Here is a 27,232-nt window from a genome sequence, read left to right as displayed (position 1 = left end):
GTACAGACTTGTATATAGGAAAAATAAATTTCGATGTCTGTATGCAATGAAATGTGTGCATACGAATGGTACGACCGATTGTATAGGGATCCAAATAATTGTGTGAATAAAGTATATTTTTTAGACAAAAAAAATTCCTAGGCAGTTGCAAATGTTATCTCTCTCTCTCTCCACAGATAATGCTGAGCAGTTCCAGAACTTCTAAGGTTTTGTGGGTTTTATTGCTCGCTGCATTTGATGTTTAACAGTCCCAATCTCTGCCAAACCACAAAGGGTGCGGGAGCAAACCAGCGCCGAGGGAAGGAAGGAAGGTTGCTGTCACTGTGAGTCGCCCCTTGGCACGCCATGGAGCGTGCGAGCGTTCAGGCGTCAGTCACCGTTCGTCAATAAAACGGGAGGCTGTGCGCTCTGCCGGTCTGTCCCAGAGCGATGGAGGCGAAAGGCAATGGGAGTGCAGAGGCTGACAAAGCCGATTTCCAGGCGAGGGTGCAGGGGATGTTGGAGAAAGCGAAGCAGCTGAAGCCCGAGGAGCTGGTGTTCCGCTACAAAGGTGTTCTCTACCCCTCGGTGCTGAGCTCAGCCCAAACACTGCAGGCTCTGGGCAACTTCCAGGCTCGTCCCGAAGACCTGGTGATCTCTTCCTACCCCAAATGCGGTGAGACCCCCTGATATTTATCGACTTTTGTTTAAAGTTTGAACTATAGTTCACAGTAAAGAAATACATTTGAATGAGAAAAAGTTTGTCTCTGCACCGAAGTTCAAAGCTGTTTTCAATCCCAGTCCCTTCTGTACAGATCCTGCCAATTTGGTGGGATTTCTGTGGGATTGTTAAATCTTCATTATTACAGAGATGTTACAACTTTTGTTGCTTCTCTTTTGATGACACTAACTGCTGTAATTACCGCACTTTAGTTGCATCAATGATTTGCTGTTCTTTCCATTGAAGATTCAGACGGACAGGCTCAGTTAATTCTCCCGACAACTCGAAATATCTTTAGAAATCACATTACTCTTCTCTTTCTCGGAAGGTCAAACTTTCTCATACCCCCGTCCATCTCCGCTCTCCCTTTAATCCAACAAAGTAAAAGCGCTATATTCATAGACATCAGTGTCACTGGGCAATGATACAATCTGCCTTATTGACATACAGGAGCCAGCCAGTACACACGTGCTGCAATCTTTTATTCTTCCATGGGATGTGGGCATCGTTGGCCAAGCTCCTTGAGAAGATGGTTTTGAACCCCTGCAGTCCATGTGGTGCAGGGCCAGCCACAGTGTTGTTAGGAAGAGAATTTGGACCCAGCCACAGTGCAGGAAACGCTGACAGTCAGGATGGGGGCTGGCAGGGAGGGCAACTTGCAGGGGCTGGTGTTCCCATGCTGCTGCTGCTGCTGCCCATGTCCCTCTGGATGGTAGAGGTGACCGGTTTGAAAAGTGTTACCAAGAGCGTGGATGAATCTTGTGGCCTTTTGCCAGCACAGCCCAGAGAGAGACTGTGATTGGAGTGGCCGTTCACAGTGTGAGGCCATTTGTCAACATTATCCCAACAATCCAGGCTGTACAAAGTGAAGCTCATTACGTTTGGTAAGGACGACTCCCAGAGGGTATGGAGGTGGGCTCTCAGTCTTAGCTTGTGCCCAGAGAGTTGGGCAATAGCTAACCGAGGAAAACTTGAACTGAAATAATTCCATACCCCCCTCACCTCCATGCAACAGCAATTGTGAACAACGTTTCTCACCCCAACAAAAAGAAATACTGATTTGCAGTAAATTGGTGATAATAAAGTGGCAATCCCTCCACCCATCCGTCATGTGTCTGAGAGAGTCAAGTGCTTGCATCTTCAGTGGAGGCTGAATACTGGCAGATGAGTGACAATGCAACACCAGCCCAAGTTCCCCAGCTGTCTGCATGCCTGGTTATTTAAGGTGAGGGAAGGAGTCAGGCATTTAGATATTTGCAGATTGTCAAACTCTCCCTCCTGTACATGATTCCTGATGAAGGGCTTATGCCCGAAACGTCGAATTTCCTGTTCCTTGGATGCTGCCTGACCTGCTGTGCTTTAACTAGCAACACATTTTCAGCTACTGTACATGATATCCAAGCTTGACCTTTCCAACCCTCTGTATTCATGCTATGCCAGTTATCTTCATGGCAATGCCCCCCATTGGAGTGAGGGCTTGGATGCTTGATGGGCTTTCACTGGTTCTGTCCACATTTCTTTCATTATTCCATCGTTTTTCTGCAGGAAGTGTAGACAGAGTCATAGAGATGTACAGCATGGAAACAGATCCATCTCATCCATGCCGACCAGATATCCCAACCCAATCTAGTCCCACCTGCCATCACCCGGCTCATATCCCTCCAAACCCCTTCCTATTCATATACCCATCCAAATGCCTCTTAAATGTTGCAATTGTACCAGCCTCCACCACTTCCTCGGCAGCTCATTCCATAATCGTACCACCCTCTGTGTGAAAAGGCTGCCCCGCAGGTCTGTTTTATATCTTTTCCCTCTCACCCTAAATCTATACCCTCTAATTCTGGACTCCCCGACTCCAGGGAAAAGGCTTTGCCTATCTACCCTATCCATGCCCCGCATAATTTTGTAAACCTCTATAAGGTCACCCCTCAGCCTCCGACGTTCCAGGGAAAGCAGCCCCAGCCTGTTCAGCCTCTCCCTATAGCTCAAATCCTCCAACCCTGGCAACATCCTTGTAAATCTTTTCTGAACCCTTTCAAGTTTCACAACATCTTTCCGATAGGAAGGAGACCAGAATTGCACACAATATTCCAACAGTGGCCTAACCGATGTCCTGTACAGCCGCAACATGACCTCCCAACTCCTGTACTCAATACTCTGACCGATAAAAGAAAGCATACTAAATGCCTTCTTCACTATGCTATCTACCTGTGACTCCACTTTCAAGGAGCTATGAATCTGCACTCCAAGATCTCTTTGTTCAGCAACACTCCCTAGGACCTTACCATTAAGTGTATAAGTCCTGCTAAGATTTGCTTTCAATTATTTTAATTCTTCACAGGATGTGGTGTTGCTGGCTGAGCCAACATTGATTGGCCATCCCAAACCGCTTTGGTGAAGTTAGCGCCTAACCTGTGGTTGGGTTGTGATGCATATTCATGTTGAGCATGAAAGCAGCAAGTTGGGAGCATGAAGGGCTGGTGGTTCTGTGGAAGGAAGTATCTCCAATGTAAAATGTGAATGTTCTCAGAACAGTGGAATGTAATACAATTTGTAATTGGAACTACAGAGTGTTTGTGTCAGCGCTGAAATGAAAAACAGATGTTGAGTGTGTTAGGAAACGCAGAGCAGCAGTGATACAGGGTTAGGTTGGGATTTGGAAAAAAGGCATGTGTGGTTGGGCTTGGGAGAGGAGTGGATTAGCGATGTAGTGAAGAAAGTGTAATGTTTCATTGAGTGTAAAATGCATGAAGATTAAAATTAACACTTTTACCATTCTGGTCATATAACTATTGGCTTTCTAGATTGAAGCAGTATCCTTGGTGCTGTGCTACAGCTGTGTAACTTATGGAATAATTAACTGTTTGTTTGGCATCTATCCACCGTGAGATGTAGAAGAGGACTCCCCCATCTGGCCCTTCACTTGTTCCAGCCAGATTTTCACAGCAGAGTCAGAAAATCTGTGTTCTGCTTTTAAAAAGAACAGAAGCCATCATATCTGTGAAAGTGAAAGCAGAATGTTGATAGAAAGACTGTTTGCTCAAAATGAATGTAAAGCTCTTTGGAAACCATTCAACAGTTGATTTTTATTGATTAGACTGTTGCTGATTTACCTGGAAATCTGTAATTTAAACATGGCAGATCAATCAGAATGTTCAAGACACTCCATGAACTATTTGCTTCGTAAGGCCCTACATAACAAATCCATTTGTACTTTTGACAAAAACAAGGCTTGAGCCACCATCTGGACTGCATTAACTGAGAGTGAGCAGAAGCAGATCCAATAGGAATATTTGAAACAGGATTAGGTAAATATTTGAAGGGGTGAAAAATATAGTACGAAGGAGAAAGAGCATGCAAGTGTGATTAAATAGCCAATATTGCCAAACAGCTGTTAGAAACATTGGACTGAATTGTCCTGGGCATTTTCATACTGAAATGTTAGTACCTTCAGCCATATCAAGTCAATTATGGGCGTGTACTTGCATCATTACTGCGTTGTTTACAGGAGTTTCCAGAGGACAAAGGACAAGTTATAGGGAGCGGCTTTTTCCCCTGGAACCCAGGAGGCTGAGGGGTGACTTTAATAGAAGTTCATAAAACCATGAGAGGCATAGCTAAGCTGAATAGCCAAGGTCTTTTCCCCAGGGTAGGGGAGTCGAAAACCAGAAGGTATAGGTTAAAGGTGAGAGGGGAAAGATTTAAAGGGATCTGAGGGGCAACCTTTTCACAGAGGGTTGAGCTGCCAGAAGTGGGTGCAATTACATTTAAAAGACATTCAGACAGATATGTGGATATGAAAGGTTCAGAGGGATATGGGCCAAATGAAGGCAAATGGGACTAGTTCAGTTTTGGAAACCTGGTCATAGAGTCATAAAGATGTACAGCACTGAAACAAACCCTTCAGTCCAACCTGTCCATGCCGACCAGATATCCCAACCAAATCTAGTCTCACCTGACAGCACCCAACCCATTTCCCTCCAAACCCTTCCTATTCATATACCCATCCAAATGCCTCTTTAATGTTGAAATTGTACCAGCCTCCACCCTTTCCTCTGGCAGCTCATTCCATACACGTACCATCCTTTGCTCTGTTTTATATCTTTCCCCTCTCACCCTAAACCTATGTCCTCCACTTCTGGACTCCCCCACCCCAGAGAAGAGACTTTGTCTATTTATCCAATCCATGCCCCTCATGATTTTATAAACCTCTATAGGGTCACCCCTCAGCTCCAGGGAAAACAGCCCAAGCATGTTCAGCCTCTTCTTATAGTTCAAATCCTCCAACCCCGGCAACATCCTTGTAAGTCTTTTCTGAACCCTTCCAAGTTTCACAACATCTTTCTGATAGGAAGGAGACCAGAATTGCACGCAATATTCCACAGTGGCCTAACCAATGTCCTGTACAGCCGCAACATGACCTCTCAACTCCTGTACTCAATACTCTGACCAATAAAGGAAAACATACCAAATGCCTTCTTCACTATCCTATCTATCTGTGACTCCATTTTCAAGGAGCTATGAACCTGCACTCTGAGATCTCTTTGTTCAGTAACACTCCCTAGGACCTTACCACTAAGTGTGTAAATCCTGCTAAAATTTGCTTTCCCAAAATGCAGCACCTCAATTTATCTAAACTGAACTCCATCTGCCACTTCTCAACCAATTGGCCCATCAAAATCCTGTTATAATCCAAGGTAACCCTCGCTGTCCACTATACTTCCAATTCTGATGTCAGCTGTAAATTTACTAACTATATCTCTTATGCTCACATCCAAATCATTTATATAAATGACAAAAAGTAGAGGACCCAGCACCGATCCTTGAGGCACTCCACTGGTCACAGGCTTCCAGTCTGAAAAACAACCCTTCACCACCATCCTCTGTCTTCTACCTTTGAGCCATTTCTGTATCCGAATGGATAGTTCTCCCTGTATTCCATGAGATATAACCTTGCTAACCAGTCTCCCATGGGAAACCTTGTCACACGCCTTACTGAAGTTCATATAGATCACATCCACTGCTCTGTCCTCATCAATCCTCTTTGTTACTTCTTCAAAAAACTTAATCAAGTTTGTGAGCATTGATTTCCCACACAAAAGCCATGTTGACTATCCCTGATCAGTCCTTGCCTTTCCAAATACATGTACATCCTGTCCCTCAGGATTCCTGTCAACAACTTGCCCACCACTGACATCAGGCTCACTGGTCTATCATTCCCTGACTTATCCTGACAACTCTTCTTAAACAGTGGCACCACAATAGCCAACCTCCAGTCTTCCGGCATCTCACCTGTGACTATCAATGATGCAAATATCTCCGCAAGAGGCCCACTAATCCCTTCTCTAGCTTCCCATAGAGTTCCAGGGTACACATGATCAGATCCTAGGGATTTATGCACTTTTATGTGTTTCAAGACATCCAGCACTTCCTCCTCTGTGTTATGGACTTTTCTCAAGATGTCACCATCTATCTCCCTACATTCTATATCTTCGATATCATTTTCCACAGTAAAATACTTGTTACTGCCTCCCCATCCCTTACGGCTCCACACAAAGGCCGCCTTGCTGATCTTTGAGGGGCCCTACTCTCTCCCTAGTTACACTTCTGTCCTTAATTTATTTGTAAAAGCCTTTTGGATACTCCTTAACTTTATTTGTCAAAGTGATCTCATGTCCCCTTTTTGCCCTCCTGATTTCCCTCTTAAGTATACTCCTACTGCCTTTATACTCTTCTAAGGATTCATTCGATCTATCTTGTCTATACCTGCCAGAAGCTTCCTTCTTTTTCTTAACCAAAACCTCAACTTTTTTGGTTATCCAGCATTTCCGACACCTACCAGCCTTTCCTTTCACCCTGACAGGAATATACTTTCTCTGGATTCTCGTTATCTCATTTCTGAAGGCTTCCCATTTTCCAGCCGCACCTTTGCCTACGAACATCTGCCACCAGTCAGCTTTTGAAAGTTCTTGCCTAATATCATCAAAATTAGCCTTCCTCCAATTTAGAACTTCAACTTTTAGCTCTGGTCTATCCTCTTCCATCACTATTTTAAAACTAATAGAATTATGGTCGCTGGCCCCAAAGTGCTCCCCCACTGACACCTCAGTCACCTGCCCTGCCTTATTTCCCAAGAGTAGGTCAAGTTTTGCATCTTTTTGAGTTGGTACATCCACATATTGAGTCAGAAATTTTTCTTGTACACACTTAACAAATTCCCCTCCATCTAAAGCCTTAACACTATGGCAGTCCCAGTCTATGTTTGGAAAGTTAAAATCCCTGACCATAACCACCCTATTATTCTTACAGAAAACTGAGATCTCCTTACAAATTTGTTTCTCAATTTCCCTCTGACTATTATGGGGTCCATGATACAATCCCAATAAGGTGAGGATCCCTTTCTTATTTTCTCTTCCACCCAAATAACTTCCCGGGATGTATTTCCAGGAATATCCTCCCTCAGTTCAGCTGTAATGTATTCCTTATCAAAAACATCAGTCCCTCTCCTCTCTTGCCTCCCTTTCTGTCCTTCCTGTAGCATTTGTATCCTGGAACATTAAGTGCCAGTCCTGTCTATCCCTGAGGCACATTCCTGTAACTGCTATGATATCCCAGTCCCATGTTCCTAACCATGCCCTGAGTTCATCTGCCTTCCCTGTTAGGCCTCTTGCATTGAAATAAATGCAGTTTAATTCATCAGAGCTACCTTGTTCTCTGCTTTGTCCCTGCCTGCCCTGACTGTTTGACTCACTTCTCAACTGTACCAGTCTCAGATTGATCACTTTCATCACTATCTCCCTGAGTCCCATCCCCCAACTTAATAGTTTAAATCTTCCTGACCAGCTCTAGCAAATTTCCCTGCCAGTATATTAGTCCCCTTCTAATTCAGGTGCAGTCCAACCTTCTTTTCAGGTCACTTCTACCCCAGAGGAGATTCCAATGATCCAAAAATGTGAACCTTTCTGCCATACACCAGCTCCTCAGCCATGCATTCATCTGCTCTATCCTCCTATTCCTGCCCTCACTAACTCACAGCACCAGAAGTAATCCAGATATTATTAATCTCGAGGATCTCCTTTTTAAATTCCTTCCCAACTCTATATTCTCTCTTCAGAATCTCAATCTTTTCCTTTCCTATGTCATTGGTTCCAATGTGGACAATGACCTCCTGCTAGTCCCTCTCCCCCTTTAAAACCCCTCACTCTGAGACATCCTTGAAGCTGGTACCAGGGAGGCAACATACCATTCTGATTTTTTGCTGCTGGCCACAGAAACATCTGTCTGTGCCTTGGACTAGAGAGTACTCTAACACAATTGATATCTTGGAACCCAATGTACCCTTTATTGCATTAGAGTCAGTCTCAATACCAGAAACTTGGCTGTTCGTGCTACATTTTCTGAGAATCCATCACCCCCTACATTTTCCAAAACAGCATAATGAGGATAGCCACAGAAGACCCTGCACTACCTGCCTACCTCTCTTACCTTTCCCAAAGTTAACCCATCTATGTGACTGTATCTGAACATTTTTCCCTTCCTATAACTGCCATCCATCACATCCCCTTGCTCTTGCAAATCAATCATTGCTTCTAACCATCTCTCTAACCGATCCATTTGATCTGATAGGATTCGCAACCAACGGCATTTATTTCAGATACAATTCTCAGTAATGCGTAAACTCTTCCTAAACTGCCACATCTGACAAGAAGAGCATATCACTCTACTCAAGGCCAGTTTTGCTTCTTCCAATCTACATACGCAGAAAATAGCACTGTCTCATTCCTCTACAAAACACTGCTTCAGGCTAACTTAATACTTATATCTTATATTTTTAAGTTTAATCAAGAGACATATCTCAATAAAACATAGAATCAAGAAAGAACCCATTGTGCTCACTACTGCAGATTTACTGTAAGGCCACACTTAAACATATTCACTTATCTGTTTCTGTGCTGTGACTCTCCCAAACATGTTCCTCCAAGATTAGTTGTGAATTTTACTGTTTGTTCATTTTCTCAGACGACCTCTGCTGTCCAGCGATACATGAATTCAAACAGCAAAGGCAGTAAGTCTCTCTTCCTCGTTCTATCTCTCTCTCTCTCTCTCTCTCTCTTTCTCCTGCACTGACCTCGCCATGTGCTACCTTTGTCTGTTTCTCTCCCTTTTAAAAGTGCTGTTGTTTTGATTTTTCTTTTCTCTAAAGTTTCAAAACAATGCAACAGCATATAAAACAGTAATTGCTGCTCATAGAATTTGAGGAAATCACCTCCAACACCTAAAATACCTCAAAAAAGGAGCAGCTGTTACAGCCAGAAATTTTTCCCGTTCTCCATCTTGGATTACCCAGAATTCTTGCATGTACCAATTTGGACAAAGGGTCTGTTTCTGTGCTAGATGACCCAATGACTCTGAATGTTGAGTGGAGAGTTGGCAAGAATACATGTGGCTATTGTTTGGTTTTGCAGCCTCGCCCTTCCCTCATGAGGCACACCAGCCTTAGTTGCAGCACTCATCAGGGAAGTTACCCCTGAAGGAAACACTTTGGGGTTAGTCAGGTGCCTGGAGTGGCTGCCAAGGGAGATGGTAGACATATGATTGTATTCTCTGGTAAGTAACTCTGGAATCTTATGTGCATCTTGAGTTAGTGTTCTGCCCTTGACCAGGTTCTATTACTGCAGCAAGTAGCTGCTTACATTGATGAAGTAACCAGCTATAATAACTCTTGTATTTATCCATGTTCTACAGGATTTAATTGGGTCTATCTCCTACTTTGCGATATTGCTTCTGTCAATCAAACTGAATCCAAAGACGGGAAACCTGGAGTTCAAAATAAAGTCAAGTTATTGGAATTTGAAAATGCTGTGAGATATGAGGTATATGATGAGAAATTGTGTTTGATTCTTTTAAAGAAAGTAAAGACTTGCATTTATATGTTGCTTTACATGACCCCTAAAACTCTGTAATGTAGAAAACATGGTGGCCAAGATGTACACAGTGAATTCTCTCAGACAGTAATCTGATAATGACCAGATCTTTAGTTCGTGTAACATTGATTGGTGCATAAGTATTGGTCAGGACACTAGGAGTAGCAGTTCTCCGAAACAATACCATGGGAGCTTTTACAAGCAGAGAGCGGGCAGCTGCTAATACATTGCTCTTCTGGAAAATCTAGATTGTCAAATTCTAGATTGATCTGATAACTGCATTAAATGCTTCCAACTACCAAGGTGGATTGGAGCCTGATCACTAGTCCAGGGAAATGGATTCTGAGGCCAGTGACATAACCACTATGCTACCATACCCAGGTGCTGGTGATATGACTTCAACAGCAAACTGCTAATTAACATAAATTGCAATAGCCAGCATCTAAATAATGGCATGAAATATAACATAGAACTGTGGATGCTGGAAATTTGAACCAAAATCAGAAATTGCTGCCGAAACTCAGCAGGTCTGGCTGGCAGCATCTGTGGGGAAAAGCACAGTTATGTTTCCAGCCTGGTACCAATTCATCAGAAATAATAGCAGCGAGGGAAAGGTGGTATTTATGCTGAAGACAAGGTGGAATCTGCAGATAGGTGGAGACAGAGCACAGATATGAAAGCGGTGGGATTGATAGTAAGTGAGGACAGAAGAGAAGCTGAATAAATGATAATGAGAGCTGAGAGTTAGTGAGAATGGGTAGGCTGTGCTAAAAGTAACCCACGCCTGTGTGAGGTGGATAAAAAGCATGGAAGGATGGGATCTAACTCTAACGTTATTGAACTCAGTGTGGAATCTTGGAGGCTGCAGGGTCCCCAAGTGGGAAATGAGATGTTGTTCTTTGAGATTGCAGCAGGCCTGTCAGAAATATTGCCGTGGGAACATGGTGGTGTGTTGAAGTGGTAAGCAATTAGAATCTCGGGGTCATTTTTGCAGAGAGAATGTAGGTGTTCTGCAAAGTGGTCTCCCAGTCTGCAGTTTGTCTCCTCACTGTAGAGGGGACCAGTCTGTGAACAGCAAGTACAATGGACTAGATTGGGTGATGTCTCTGCACCCTCGACGACTCAACACCGAGTTTAATAACCTTAAGCCAGATTCCACCCTCCCATATTTTCTACCCACCTTCACACTCAGTCCTGTCAAAGCATGGCTTGATTTTAGCACAACCTATCCATTCTCTCCAACTGTAAGCTCTCGAGGTCACTTTATTCAGCTTCTCTTCTGTCCTAACTGACTATCAATAATACCCTTGTTTACCTATCCTTTTCAGATCTCTGCCTCTCTAAATTCTATCTCCGCCTGTCTGCTCTCAGTTCTGATGAAGAGTCACCGGATTCAAAATGTTAACTCTACTGTTCTCCCAAAAATGCTGCCAGAGCTGATGGGCTTCACCAGCAATTCCTGTTTTTGTATCTAAACAATGGCCACGCTCAATGTCTGTGATAATACATTATATTCCTGCATGTGGACATTTAATGAAGGCAGGGTTGCATTTAGCTGTGGTTTATACTTCCCACCTCCCCACTGTCATGACCCCAGTATGAAGAATACCCAATGGGGAGGTGCCAAACTCACATGGGATGTAGTGCACAAGGGGGTCAGTGCCTTCAGCTGAGGAAGAGGGACAAGGAGCTAAAAAAAAGTTACTGAAGGAATATGTCCCATCCATTGTAACATGAGAATTGTAGGATTCACAAGGAACAAAGCTTGCCTGTTAGCGTCCTGATAGTTGCACGATACAATGGTAATAGAATTGTTGACTGATCAGCGTAATTTAATAAATCCATGTTTAAGCCTCATCAGACAACTGTTCCTTCCAAACATCCTTCCTCTAACACACCTCAATGTACTCATGTACTCAATCCTAAGTATTATGAGAAGCCACTCAATGTTCCCAATCTATTGACTCTCTGGTCCAAACATCTCATCAGGTTAACACAAGCTCCTGTGAATCTGAATAAATGTATTTTCTGTTATTAAGTTAGGGAGGTGACATCTATTCTGCTCCTTTTGTGCATCCTGCTCATTGTCAATGAATGAGCTCAGGTTCTACACTGTCTCATCTGAATTCACAATGCTTGCTTTCTCCATTTCCTCATTAGAATGGACATAGTGCTAATGTCACTGGGTCAATCATCTAGAGACCCAGCTTAATGCTTGGGTAACATGGGTTCAAATCGCACTATAGCAGCTGCTGGCATTTAACTTCAAACAAATAAAAAGCTGCAATTGGAAGCTAATATCAGTAATGGTAACCATGAAACTATCACTTATTGTTGTGAAAACCCATCTGGTTCATCAATGCCCTTTGGGGAAGGAAATCTGTTGTCCTGACCTAGTCTGGACTATGTGGGACTCTAGACCCAGAGCATTGTAGTGACTGTGAAACGCCCCGAGCACGCCTCTCAGTTCAAGGGCAATTAGGGATTGGGATTAATGCTGTCCTTCCCAGTGCATCTTGTATCCCATGACAAAGCTTTAATTTCCAGACCTTGGCTAAGAAACAGTAATTTGTAAAAGTAGGAAGAAGTGTTGATGTTGTTTTTATAACATTCTTCCCTCAAATTGTTCGTGGTATTTTTTATTACGCTATTTTGGCACCCTCGTTGATTCTTAATTCATTCTTCATAGCATCTTGCCAATTCTAAATAACCAGCTTCTAAGAATTAGTGCTAGCACCAAATTCTGTTTACTTAAATAGGATAACTTACTTAACATGAATAATTTTCTATAATATAACTGTAACATATAATATTAAGTACATTTTAAAAATTACTTAGTTTGCTGAGAAGTGCTTTGATTCAGCCTAATAGTCATGAAAGACACTATATAAATACAAGTCTTAATTTTGTTATTTTGACATTGATGTCTTTTTGAGATATGCTGCATTGAAGTATGAGCTACGTGCAAAGGAGGAACAATCAGCAAAAGTTACTTTAGATGGGTATGGGAATTTATTAGGTTGCAACACAGATTGTTGTATTTAATGCTTTAAGCAAGAGATAAGTTACAATTTCATTGCCCATTATCTCAAACTAGGTACATATTCCAATAACAAGTTAATCTTTTACCTGTAGACTTTGATTTCTCACAACTGTGTCTTGCATTCCAATTGATTGACACCTTCTGTGTCTCAGTGTTAAGGTGACAGAGCTGTTTGCACTCTTGCATGCTTTATGAATAAGCAAATAGTTTGCATTTTATGAGAAAACCTTTTTATAAAATAAATTCTTATCTACCTAAGAAAATGTCAATGACCTTCAGAAGTTTCCACAGGGATGTTTATGATGTTCCTCTTGCACCATCTTAAGTTTCCATATTTTGCACGAGAAGCTGAGTAAAATCCAAATAGTATATGGGAGCAATTCTATCTCATTTATGAACTAGCTGCACCCAGTTGGATTTGTGTGTAACTTCAGTTTATATTCTAATCCCTGCTGAGAAGATCTTTGAGTAAAAGATTTTTGTCTTAAAGTTTTGTAACTTTCCTTCATTTACCCTTCGGTTCTCCTATCCTGATTTAATTGGAAATAATTTTTTAGACCTGCTTTGTATTCAATGTAATATTTCATGTGATGTGATGAAGTTTCCTATTGATCTTTTCTTTGTGCACTGTAGAACTCAAGTTCATCATTGCTTTTCTCAAATCCCTGCATGCTATTCTGAGGATCTCCTATTTTTCTGTCATCCTTTCTAATTCCTGCTTTCTGGTGTGATGATTAGAATTCAACATGGCACTGCCGAGTAAAGATAGCCAAGTTACAAAGCTCCTGACAAATCTTTGTCAAATCTAACTGACTAAGGGTCAGTTAGACTCGAAACGTCAGCTCTTTTCTCTCCTTACAGATGCTGCCAGACCTGCTGAGATTTTCCAGCATTTTCTCTTTAGCCTGAATTAGAGGCTTGATTCTGATATTGTACCCTGAAAGTATAAAACAGTGGGAGATGGCAGTATCCACATTAGGAGTTATAAATAGTGGCTGGTATCCCTAATGTTAAAGCATGCTGCTTTGACAATGCAGAGGGAGCTTGCTTGTTTGCTTATGACACTACTGATTTAGCTGAAGTATCCTGAAGTTCTGGTGTCATCATTGCTGTTCAACTGGAATCTTTATTCATCCACTCTCTGATACAAAAACAGAAAATGCCTGAAAGACTCACTGAACAGGTCAGAGAGCTTCAGTTGAAATAGGAATGGAATTAATGTTTTAGGTTGATAATTTTATTTTTATTGGAAGCTATTTGGCAAAATGTTAGCAGAAATAGTTTTGTAAGTACAGAGTAATCTCTGCCTTTGTTGTGGTGCAGTTGCCCTTCCTGGTCTGCCATTTCTTACACATGTTTATTTGGTTATTCATTTAAGATGATGAAAAGTTTTCAGTCTCCTCGTATTTATGGATCGCACAATCATTACAACAATCTACCACCGTCTATAAATGAGAAGAAAACAAAGGTAAGATTTACATTAAATGTCAGTGCACAATAATGTAAGACCAAACCAAGATTTTAATCACCTTAACCACACTTTCAAAGGACTTAACTGATTTGATCCTGATCCCGTTTGGTTGACTCATGGACCCAGTAGTGTACAAATCATTCTTTGTGGCACAGTAGTAGTGTCCCTATCCCTGGACCAGAAGGCACAGGTTCAAGTGCCACCTTCTCCAGAGATTTGTTATAACATCTCTGAGCAAATTGATTAGAAAAAGTAGGATAAATAAGAAAAATTAAAAAGTCTTTCCATTAACTCCATCGTGGGTTGCAATCATATGCTTTCTGGGGTAAGGCTGAATTTAAATCTTGCTCCAGAAAGACTTGCTGATGAATTTTTAAAAAACAAAAATCTCATAGCCATAACTTGCATCCAATAGCATTTTCTTATTAAAACAAACCACATTCCAAAAGTGATGTGTATATCTTGTACGCCTTTAATCAAACACTGAGATTATGATTTCTGTACACAAACCAGACAGAACTAGTTGAATGAGTTCAAGTAAGGTTGAACTCCATTTTATAATTACAAAACTGCTTTGAGTAAAAGTCATGATTTGGAGATGCCAGTGCTGGACTGGGGTGTACAAAGTTAAAAATCACGTAACACCAGGTTATAGTTTAACAGGTTTATTTGGAAGCACTAGCTTTCAGAGCGCTGCTCCTTCATCAGGTGGTTGTGGAGTATATGATCATAAGACACAGAATTTATAGCAAAAGTTTACAGTGTGATGTAATTGAAATTATATAAAAGATGAGACAATTAACAAACAATCCAGGTCAATTTCAAAATATAATTGCAATTACATCACACAGAACATTTTTGCTATAAATTCTGTGCCTTATGATCCTATACTCCACAACCACCTGATGAAGGAGCAGCACTCCGAAAGCTAGTGGTTCCAAATAAACCTGTTGAACTATAACCTGGTGTTGGGTGATTTTTAACTTTGAGTAAAAGTACTTTACTCAAAGGAAGTAAGGAAGTGTATTTTAAGCAAAGTGGAAATTGGTTAGGATGGTTTTGATTTCCCAAACCCTTGAGTTTTATGGTCATCTAATGTCTGGGTCTTTCTCTCTGGGTTCCAATCGAAACAGCCAATCAGATAAGGTATTGGAGAGGTAAGGACCGGCAAGGGAATATACATAGACCCAAGGAATCCAGGAAGGAAAATGGATAAAAATGAAAGCTGCAGAGAAAAGCAGTGGTAGTTGTTTTTTTAACTTCAAACATATTTGCGTGTAACAGTAGGTTTGATCAGTGCCTAGCGTGATAAGCCTTAGCTGGCAGAGTCCCAGTTGAAGTTTGATTTCTGAAATAAGATCACAAACTTGGCTGTCATCCAGAAATTGTAGAGTATAGGTCAGGCGTTTGTTTTATATAGACAAAGGTTGAGTCATATCAAATAAACTTGATGACCAGATTAATGGAATCACGAGAGCACTGTGGTTGCATGGCATCCATCAGTCTAGAAACTGGAATATAAAAAACATCTATTTAACAAGAGAGGTGAGGTTTCAGAGTAAACCATGAACAAGACAGAGTGTAATGTCTTCTAATAATGCTGACAGTATTTCTCATTAGTAAATCGAATGTTGATAGAAATTGGGTTTGCAAACTACACTGGAGGATTTCCCCTGGTTAAACTGAAAGCAGAATAAATGGTGGTAATATTCTGTTTAGCTCAAGTTCCATTTCTCTGCAGGAAGATTAAATGTGTTTGTCTTGTTACCCTTCCACAGATACTGGTTGTATTTCGCAATCCCAAAGACAATGCAGTGTCCTACTATCACTTCTGTCAGAATAATCCTTTACTGCCCACTTTTTCATCTTGGGATGAGTTCTTCAGAAAGTACATGACTGGGGAAGGTAATGCATCTTGGCTACAATTACTCGTGGGTTTAGACATTCCCAGATGTACAGTTCTTTCAGAATGTTACTCACATATTAGCAATACACTATCAGCATAATACTGGGCATTGCTGAAAAAGATGTCTTTCATTGAAAATGTTCACCTGCACTCATCAGGACATTTTGCAAAAACACCAATTCAAAGAATGAACCAACATTTATATGACATGAGAGGAGACCTCTGAATGGCTGACAAGTGGACTCAGATTGGTGGATGCATTTCCTGATAAGTGCAAAACAAAAAAGTTTTGAGAAAACAGTTTTTTTTCATCGATAGTCAAGTTCTTTAATAACAAACGAGTATCTGTACATTCCCAGATTTTGGAAAAGCTGACATCACACATACAAATATATGCAGCAAAGCAAAAGAGAAACATCTGTAGTCGAGGAAAGTTTTCTGGAAAAACTTTGAAGCATTAGAAAAACAATACATACAGGCAGGCAGACTTTTTCTTTCAGTCAAACTAATTTCCTAGTACAAATTTCAGTGTAAAAGTGGTTGATGGGATGCTGTCTAGCAGGCCAGTATCAAGTACATTGATGTGGTAATCCAAGAGCAATTTCAACACGGATCCTTCCCTTTGAGTCCCCTTCAGCTGTAGCCTCTGCCCCACTGGCACTTGAACCATTCTTTATCCCCAGTCTGGCTGTGACCCAATTGTGCTCAGGCCCTCTGAGCCACCTCAGGAGATATTAGGGCAGATGACCAACTATTTGGTCAATGAGGTAGACTTTAAAGGAGAAAAGAATGTTAGAAAGATTGGGATCTTCAAGGAGAGCATTCCAGAGCATAGGACCAAATAACCAGCTTCCGATGGTGGGTCAATTTGAAACTGTTAAAATGAGGCACCAGCTTCTGTTCCAGGAAGGAGTCACCTTCATCATGAAGTGAGAAAAGTACAAATGTTGATGGGGGTGAGGTGTTAAGAGCTGAAGTGTGATGCAATCTGCCCCCCCCACCATCATCTTTCTCTCATCAACAAAACTTAGAGACATCACGTACATAAGATGACCAAATGCTTAATTAAACACCCCTTGTCTAAGGGTCAAAGGCTGGGTTTAATGTAGCAGTGACATACTGCTCACTGGGTTGGAGAACTGGCAGGAACCTCTTGTTACCGTGGGGATGCCCGACCAAGTTAAGCACAGCTCAGGCACTTGGTGACCAAAGATGGGGCTTTCCTTGGGTTTGAGAACATGTCAGTGTCACTGGGAACAGAGGCTTCTGCAGGGAATGTGCCAAGGGCCAGCCTGATGGTCACCTCTATACCCCTGGATACTGGTGATTGTGGGGATTACAGAAAGGGGGTCACCCAAGGGGCAACAAAGGGCTGGGTCAGAGCCAAGAGAAGTAGGGGATGGTTCTCAGTAACCCAAGCCCAGTCCACATTTCCAACGCTGGGAATTCAGCACCGAGTGTCTGTGACACAGCAGCCACTCCACAAACCATCTTCACCTCCACCCTTCCCAACTGCAATCCAAGGCCACAGCGACAGCCAAAGTAATTTGAAGGGCATCCTGCAGGAGGGAAGAGAGAGCCATGTGGCTCCCATTTAATCCTGAGGCACCATTTAAATTCCAGCAGGCTCCAAAGCATCAAATGGATTAGTTGCTTACGTCATCCTTTCCTGCTTCAAACATTCCCAGGATGTGTGTTTTCTCGGGAGATTGATGCAGGCCATAGTTCATAATCAAGTGAGCCTGGCCACCATGTTTGCTGCTGTGATGGGCTGGATTAAATTCTACCCAGTGAGATTCAAACACCCACCACTTACTCTGGCTCACGTGGAACTTGGTGCATCTTAATTTTGGCTGGTCCCTGAACTAAGATAGGGGAGTATGGCATTCTCCCTTCTTGCAGTCCCCTCACCACCAAAGAAGTAGACTTCAGTTTAAAGAGTCGATGTTAATCTTCTCTGTCACCGATCTGCACAGATTGTGGTGATAAACAGGGTTAGGGTGGGTGGTTGGGGGAGAGGTCTGTTTGTGTTCTCCCCCTGCCACCCTGCCATACCCCATCACCATTTTGTATTGCCTGGCTCCGTGCCAGCAGGGGGAGAAAGCAACTTGGTTTTAACAGGAAAGCTGGTTGCTAATGGCCACATCATCATTTCTGTCAACTTCGTGTGTGGCACACAGCCAGGAAAAGGAGCACAAATCTCTCAGGCCTCAGGCTCCACGTGGTGAAATAATTCATAAACTGCTTAGCTCTTCCTTCACCCCAATCCTAGTGAACGTTGACCCAGAAACATTTCACTGACCCTACAAAATCAAAGGTGGAAAATCTTCATTTATTTTTAATTACATGTTCCATCTTTGAGGGCTTTATGACCTCTTAATGGTGGTCCTTTTTGTTTGTTTTTGCAGAACCGGGAAGCAGATGCTTGTAACTGTTTGTACAGGCGTATCTAGCTTAACCTGCACCCCCTCCCCTCACAGCACCTTATCTATTTGTCTGTAACATCTACCATTGTTTGCAGGCACATTTCATTCTCGTATGCACATTTTAGCTAATGCAAAAATAATTATATATTTCCTTCACATAGTTTTCATTCTTGTTAACTCAGCTCTTGGCTGAAACAATTACACACCGGTGTGAGTTCATTTACCTTGCATAAACAATTATGGTTGCAGAAGTAACTCTGCTTTACCTATATCCCACACTTTGATCTTAATGAGTCTTAAGCTCGACATAGAATCCATACAATGTGGAAGCAGGCCATTTGGCCCATCAAGTCCACATCGACTATCCAAAGAGTATTCCACCCAGACCCACCCGATCCCTGTAATCCTGCATTTTCTATGGCCAATCCACCTAACCCACAAATGGGTGATTTAGCATGGCCAATCCACCTGACCTGCACATCTTTGGACTGTGGGAGGAAACCGGAGCACCCGGAGGAAACCGATGCAGACACAGGAAATGTGCAAACTCCACACAGATAGTGACCTGAGGGTAGAATTGAACCAGGGTACCTAGCACTGTGAGGCTATGATGCTCTGAAGAACTAAATAGTGTGTGATTATATGCCCCTCTGCTTTGTGTTCTCGCAACAACCTCCATTCAGTTTCAACAAATGAAACAAAGAGAAAGGTTAGACATTTCATCTATTTCCCTGCTGACTTGATTCTTAGTTTCTTCCTCCTGATTTAAGGTACTTGCTTTGCAGTTTCTAACTTTAGTACTGGCCTTCTTAACATTGCTGAAAACTTCAATCCTGAAATTCTGCAGGAGTTCTCTCAGCCATCTGTTGTGACTCTGACAAGAAAATATCTGGATCCTCTTCCTTTCCTCTCCCGAATGGGGAACTGCATGAACAACTCTTCTAACTGCTATTGGCCATTCACACAAAAATCCAGTCAGACATTCCAGAGAAACCTCCCAGAGAGAGTGGTTTGGTGTGGAGCTTGTATTCCAAAAGAACAATTCTGCAAATAGCATTGATGCATCGAACAGTGAGCGAAACATGTCATACAGCCATAGAAGTTTACAGCACAGGAAAAGGCCCTTCGGTCCATTGGGTTTGTGCTGGACAAAACAAGCTCCCAATGATTCTAATCCCAGCCTTGTTCACCTTGGCATCACAAATGAACATTCAAATACTTCCTAAATGTTATAGGATTTCTGCCCCTACCATCCTCACAGTCCATTACAGTCAGGAATGGAAGAATGCAAATGCATTGAGGTGGGAGGAGGTTTGTGTACAGCATGGATGGATTGGGCCAAGTGGCTTCTTTTCTAAGCTGTAGATAAATACCTAATTTTTCAACAGTCTCACTAGTTTTCCAAAGAAATGGTAATTAAATTCCTGGCCACATTTCTAATATAAACTAGGTGTGTAAATACTATTGGTGATGGAGTGTTAGTACAGAATCAAACACTTACTCAGGCAAGTTTCCATTTTAAATTGTATTGGAAAATATAAAGCGAGCACTGAATGATGAGTTAAATCTGAATTTTGTCTGTGTGCCCCAGTCTGATATTTCTCTCCCTCCAGCCTGACTGCACCTACAGGCTGCCTGTCATTTTAATTCGCTTGATGTAATGCTCTGTGACTTCACTTTTGTAAGTTCTTAATCCTAAACAAATGTCCACCACTCTGGTAAGACACCAGTAGATCCATTCATCAGGAGCAAATCACATTAACAGTTGTGTTCAGCAGTGGTCGATGCTGTATCACTGGATATTGTGTTTCAAGGTTACCCCTTCTGTTTGAAGAGAATGAGGAACTCAATTACATAAATGATTCTTGAGTGGAGGGGAGTCTGAGAGAAATACTCAGTGTGGCACAGAATCATATATGTTACTGAATCTATGATTAATATTTTTTTTCTCTGATGCTACTTTTTGTTTTAAAACAGTTTGTTGGGGCTCCTACTTTGATCATGCTGCTGTGTGGGAGAAACATTTTGATGATGAGAATGTGAAGATTATCACATATGAAGAGCTGAAAGAGGTCAGTATATTTTCTGTGTAGATTAGTATACAGGACTCCCTTTATTGGGGGATAATTACCAAAACTGAATATTAGATGTGGGAACAGTTAGCAGAATGGTTAACCTTTATTTCCCTCTTATGAGGAGCAATCCCCCTCGCTTATTGTGTATCTGATAAAAATTCTCTCTGTAATATTTTACAGCAACTAATTTGCACCAATGCAGTTTACATGACCACAGGGAGTCTCTACTCCTATGTCACAAAACTGGCATAAAATTATCTCTTGATCGTTTGTCTTAGAAATTTAATTTATATAGAAAGTATGAGGAAGTTTGTTTTCGGCAGAAAAGAGTTTCGCCAATTGAGTAGAAGTTTGTAAAATTAAAAACAATTGATAAATTGATTGAATAATTTGTGTTGATTCTGAGATGAGGCTGAAGATGGAAAGGTTAGAAAGAGAATATTAAGAAGGAATGTCAGGTGGAACCCAAGCAGTAATAAAATAAAGAAGTACATGACCAGGGCAGGCTGTTGAAGTGAACAATATGAATGAGTATCAGACATAAATTGATATGTTTTAGTTCAGAAAAGGAAGGTAACTGGTTTTGGCATAAGATTACACTGACAGTATAATTCGTAACAGGGTGTGTAACTTTGTGGTTAAAGGGGAAAAACCCATGACTCCTGATGCATTTGCCATATCCAAGTCTTTCCTTTACTAAAAATTAACCAGAACCTAACTGGAACTGGGTGATAACACACTGAGTTAGAGGTCAGGAGCACATGATAGGATAATGCAATACTGAGGGAGTGCTGTACTGTTGCTGTCCCTGTTGTCCAGACCATTCTGCATCCCTCAAGCAACACCCAACGCCACAAAATTGCTCTGAAGTTCAAGGACCATTCAGTCAATTTTTATTTTATTCTTTGTTGCAAGTTCTATGTTATTGTTCTACAGAGATCTTTGTTATTTTTCAAAGTTTGACATTGACTCTATAGTATTCCTGAAGAAGGGCTCATGCCCGAAACGTCGACTCTCCTGCTCCTTGGATGCTGCCTGACCTGCTGCGCTTTTCTAGCAACACATTTTCAGCAGCGTCTATGGTATTGCCCCAATTTCCATGACTGGCACGTCATACCATCAGCCAGTATATGGTTCAGAGTAAGGGTTGTCTGAGATAATCCTCTGCCATCAGTCCTCCTTTGTCTATACTTTGTCTCGGATCTTTCTAATGGTCAGTGCTAGAGGATGCTCTCCCCCTCTACTAGAGCCTATGCAGAAGAGGCATTGTTCTCAGTTAACAAGCTAGTTTATTGTATGTAAATATCACTACATACTGTTCAGGTATAAATATAAGGACTCTGCTCCATACAAAGGCTCATGTAGGACTCTCTATCTTCACTCAGTTTCACATTGATTCCTCTTGAACTATTACCTTATACATCAGGTTGTTTAGTGCCCTCTGAGTGTTTGGTTCAGACCTCGGTTTAACATTTCGTCCAAGGGACCATACCTCTGACCATGAGCCACTCCAGCAAAGCCGCGTTACATTATGATACATGGTCCTGGATATTAGCAGATGTGGTTTAAAAGAAGGGGTCTCCCACTTGAGATGGAAATTCAGAGAAATTGTTTCTAAGAGTCTTTAGTCTTTTGAACTCATGTCTTTAGAGAGTGATGGAGGCCAAGTCATTTAACATTTCTAAGGAAGAGTTAGACTGACTCTCTTGTTAATTAAGAAGCTACGGTTATCATGGGTAGGCAGGAGAGTGAAATTGAGGCCACTATAAGATCAGCAGAGCAGGCTAGAAGTGCCAAATGGCCTGTGCCTGCTCCTAATTCATATAGAGGCATAGAGTCATAGAGATGTACAGCACGGAATCAGACCCTTTGGTCTGACTTGTCCATGCTGACCAGATATCCTAATCTAATCTAGTCCCATTTGCCAGCACTTGACCTATATCCCTATTAGCCCTTCCTGTACATGTACCCATCCAGATGGCTTTGAAACGTTGTAATTATACCAGCCTCCAACACTTCCTCCTCCCTTTGGTCCAACTTGTCCATGCTGACCAGACTTCCTAAACTGATCAAGTCCCATTCAGAGTCATAGAGATGTACAGCACAGAAACAAAGCTGGCATTCAGCTCCGTGCTCGAGGCTGGGACCGCACGCTGGAATGATCTCGAGGCCAGAAGTCCAGTGCAGCTGAGGTCATGCCGAGCTGCTGAGAGACTGTCAACATCTATCCATTTTAATGCAAGGCACACAGTTCTTTTTGTTCACTTGTGGGATGTGGGTTTTGCTGGCTGGGCCAGCATTTATTAGCTGTCCCGAGTGGCCCTTGAAGGTACTGATGAGCTGCCTTCCTGTACCTCTGCTGTCCGGGTGCTGCAGGAAGACCCACAATGCCACGAGGGAGAGAAGTCCAGGATTTTGACCCAGTGACACTGAAACCATGGAAACAGCAGGAACATTGTGCAGACTTCAGGTTAACAAAATAAGTCATCCCTGGCTTGTTTCTTAGGACAATCCCCTGACTGGTCAGAGTTAATCTGCCTCGTTTGAAATCTGAATAAAGTGTAGCAGTTAACAGTCAATCATCACCAACTGCTGTCTTCTCCATGACACCACCTCCTAGAACCAGAGTCTGCTTACAGACCAATCAGAACTCATCTCTCATCCAGAATGAATATTAGCTTCTTGTTTACTGGTATTTTTCTTATGAAGTGTCCTGATGCGTGCAAGACGCAAAGCTTCAACAAAATGTGTTTTCTTTCAGCAATACTCCATTCAATCATCATCTATTTCCTCTTTTGCTGACCTTACTTTCGTAGGTTGCCCTGTGGCAGAGTGTGGCTTTCTATTTTTGGGAAAGGATTCTGTCTGAAAAATGAAAATCACAAGTTTTTTCATGTTTTCTTTCAAGTTGACTCAAACTATCACAGAGGAAAATATCTTTCTCCTCAAACACTGTCGCAATGACTTTGTGATCTCGCTTATGGTCTGAGAGAGAGAGAATCGAGTGAAACAATGTAGGAAATAATGAAGTTACTACTGGTGACATTTGACCCCTGTCTTTTTCTAAGGGTTTGTTAAAAGGACAAGGGTCAAGTAAACGGAAGATTGCTGTGGAATATATTATAATCTCTTGCACGCTTTTACATTTCCACAATTGCAGCTTTCCAATGTTTTTGAGGTGCACATGGTCAGTCAGAGGCCTAACATGCCATGCCTTGCCTTAGAGTGAGTCTTGGTGTGCTGCTTGTTGTTGCAAGAACACGATCACCTGAATTTACCCATTTATTTTGATTTACCGACTTCCCAGGTTTTCTATTCATTCTGATCCTGTGGTTGTGTTCCCCCCCCAATAGAACTTGGCGAAAGGGGTGCAGTCGATAGCAGAGTTCTTCGGCCAGTCTCTGAGTGAGGAACAGATTCAAAAGATTGCTGGCAGAGGTACCTTCCAGGCCATGAGTGACAACGCCCAGAAAACTCACTCCAGCTTTGGCAAGGTTATCTTCCGAAAGGGTAGGTAGAAATGAACTCTCGCCAGGGTCTGAAATGCTCAGTTCTGGAAGGGAAGTTGGAATGTGTTGATGCTGTTCATTGATCCTTCCAGCTCAGAAGAGGTTTTTTTTGACCCACTGTGAAAACATGCTTCGTCCCTGCTTTTGTCTGTACTCCTCCAAGTGATGAACAAGGAACAGGTGTAGGCCATTCGGCCCCTTAAGCTGGCTTTGCCATTTAATAAGAACATGGTTGATCTGAGTTTAATCTTAACTGTACATGCTTGCATAGCCCAGATAATCTTTCATCCCCTTGGTGGCCAAGAGTCTATCCACCTCTGCCTTAAAAATATTTAAAGATTCTGCATGGACTGTCTTTGAGGAAGGCAGTTCCAAAACTTTCAACTTTCTGAATGATGTTTTATTTTCCATCACCTCTGTCTTAAATGGACAAACGTTGTGCACACTCTGACCCCTAGTTCTAGATTCTCACAAGATAATCCTTTCAAGATCCACCAGGTCAAGCCTCCTCAGGATCGTATATGTTTCAATTAGTGGTGTGGTGGCTCAGTGGTTAGTACTGCTGCCTCACAGCACTGGGGACCTAAGTTCAATCCCAGTCTTGGATGACTGGCTGTGTGGAGGTCCTCCCTGTATCTGCATGAGTTTCCTCTGGGTGCTCCAGTTTCTTCCCACAGTCCAAAGACCTGTATGTTAGGTGAATTGGCCATGCTGAATTGTGTGTAGGCGAGGTAGGGTAGCCAAGCTAAATACAGGCATGGAGTGGGATGCTCTTCAGAGAGTTGGTGCAGACTCAATGGGCCAAATGGCCTCCATCTGTATTGTAGGGATTCTATGCAAGTCACTTCAGACTGTTCTAAATTTCCAGAGGAAACAGGTCTAGACTTTCTTGTGTAAAGGCAATCAACTAATTGCAGGTGTTAGGCCATAAACCTTTTCTGAACCACTTCCCATGCATTAAGATTCTCCCATATACTCAGTGACCATTGCTGTACACAGTACTCCAGGTGAGGTCTCACCAATGCCCCATAAAACTGAACAGTAGCCTCTCTCCCCTTGCATTCAACTCCTCTCTCAATAAAATATAACGTTCTATTAGCTTTCCTGATTTTTTGCTGTTCCGGGATTCTAACCTTATGTGATTCATGCACAAAGACACCCATAACTCTCAGCGTCTCTCAGCTGTGCAATCTTTAGCCATTTAAATAATATGCTTCTTAATTTCGCACTTTCCTACACTATACTCCATTTATACCCCTTTGCAGGCTCATTATGTCCTCTTCACAAGTCAAATTCTTCACCTTCTTTCATTCTCCAGTGCCCTTTTCAAATTATTTATTGAATTTTTCACAAATATTCGGAGTAAATCTGTTGAAGATGGCAATGGAGTAAGCGAATTGGTGGAGATGAAGCCCAGAGGGAAGGAAAGACACTCAGGCAGACAAAGGGATGGATAATGGTAAACCAGAGAGAAAAAAAAACTGATAATGGAGACTATAAGTAGGTGAAAATGTGTTGACTCTACTGAAAGCTGCTCATGTCACGTCAGGGTGTGGTCTGGATAGACGACATGAAGGAAGGAAGGACATGTGAGTAAAAGACATGTTCGGGATCTAAAATTACTGAACTCACTGAGTCCTGAAGGCTGCACAGTTACCGAGTGGAAAATGAGACCCTGTTTGTCCAGTTTTCCCTGAGCCTCACTGGAACTCTGCAGCAGGCCCGAGATGGAAGTGTTGCCATGGGAACATGGTGGTGTGTAGAAGTGACAGGCAACTGGTGGCAGGATTTTACATTACTGGCCCAAATCCGTTTTAACAACTTTGTTTTTAATCTAGGTGTGGTTGGAGACTGGAAAACCCTTTTCACTAAAGAGCAGAGTGAAGAGATGGATGCAAAGTTTGAAGCATGTTTAGCAGGAACAAAAATAGGAGCAATGTTGAAGTATGACCTCTACTGTAAGGAGTAATTAACAACACTGAATATTGTGACAGACAAGGAATACATTCTGTTTGGAAAAGACAAGTGTTCAAAACTGTGAATTTAAATGTCCAAAGCCCTCAATTTAAAAACAGAAAATGCAAAAATAAACAGCAGATCACCAGACAATGACAGCTAAATGCTATAGCTTCAGAGCTAGACCTCTTGTGGCTTTGTAATTCTGGGACCATAAGATTTAACATTTCAAGCCCTCAGCTGCTTTCACCCCACATACCTTCCCTGTCTCCGCAGTGCTGACCAGTACCAATCCTCCACTTCACCTCAGCAGAAACCAATCCAGCCCAAACACTCTCTCAATTCATCAAAGCTGAATATTGCCTGAAGTGTACTGTATTAGCGCAGCCTCACAAACTCTGCAATGCTGGAACTTCAACGTGTCATACCCAGGACAAGGACGATTATAGGTCAGCTCAGTAAGGTTTGTTGTTAGCTGTAAACAGGCAAGCAGAGCAGTTGTCACTACCTCAACTCAACAGGATGGAGGTCACAATGATTGTCCCTTCACCATAGTTTCATCGATGGAACAGTAGGGCTAGAGAAGGAGATGAAATACTCCCATAAATGAAACAGACACACTTTAAATTGTATTAAAATATCAGAAGATGCTACGCATATCTTGAGCACATTTTTAAAATAGTTCTGCTTAATAATATAATAAGCACTGCAGACACATTTCACAGTTTCATGATTCATTTGGCTAAATAACTTTTTTCCCACACACCTGCTCTGAAGACCCACTGCCAACATTCCAAAAGTGCTGGATTTTGAAAGTTAGAATGAACTACCACTTCACTAACAAGTGATAAAATATAGAGAAGGGAAACCGTAACTTTTTCTTGAGGAATTTTGTCTTCAGATTTGCTGTTAATTTGTAAAATTCTGAATTCTTCAGTCTTTGTTTTAAAATACATTCCAAACAATGAGAATTCTAACATCGAAAAATAAAATGAGTTACTTTGGATTTCGTTGTGTTTTTGATCTGCATTTTTTTTACGCGTACTGTTGTGATCTTGTTTTATGAATTTCCATGAGATGCTCCACTGTGCTAAAATGTTCTTTGAATGTAATTATCCCATCACTGGTATTTATTTCTGTCCATGGGAGGTGATGGTTGTTGGCTGGGCCAGTACATAGTTCCCATCTCGAATTGCTGTTGAGAAGATGTTGGTGAGCTGTC

At 41.9% G+C, this 27,232-nt stretch overlaps 1 protein-coding gene across 1 annotated transcript; it reads left to right on the top strand.

Moving 5' to 3' along the window:
- Positions 1–324: 324 nt before the first annotated feature.
- LOC132819671 (sulfotransferase 6B1-like) lies at positions 325–27,016 on the top strand. Its single transcript, XM_060831313.1, has 7 exons — positions 325–655; positions 9,446–9,573; positions 14,046–14,135; positions 15,917–16,043; positions 20,448–20,542; positions 23,899–24,055; positions 25,893–27,016. Exons 1-7 carry the CDS (start codon positions 430–432, stop codon positions 26,021–26,023), a joined length of 954 nt encoding a protein of 317 aa, XP_060687296.1. The 5' UTR covers positions 325–429; the 3' UTR covers positions 26,024–27,016.
- The last annotated feature ends 216 nt before the right edge of the window (positions 27,017–27,232 follow it).

The sequence above is a fragment of the Hemiscyllium ocellatum genome, chromosome 10, assembly GCF_020745735.1.
Source record: "Hemiscyllium ocellatum isolate sHemOce1 chromosome 10, sHemOce1.pat.X.cur, whole genome shotgun sequence".
In the NCBI taxonomy this organism is placed as follows: domain Eukaryota; kingdom Metazoa; phylum Chordata; class Chondrichthyes; order Orectolobiformes; family Hemiscylliidae; genus Hemiscyllium; species Hemiscyllium ocellatum.
Note: the sequence above shows the minus strand (reverse complement) of the source record. Positions and strands in the feature narration are given on the sequence as shown.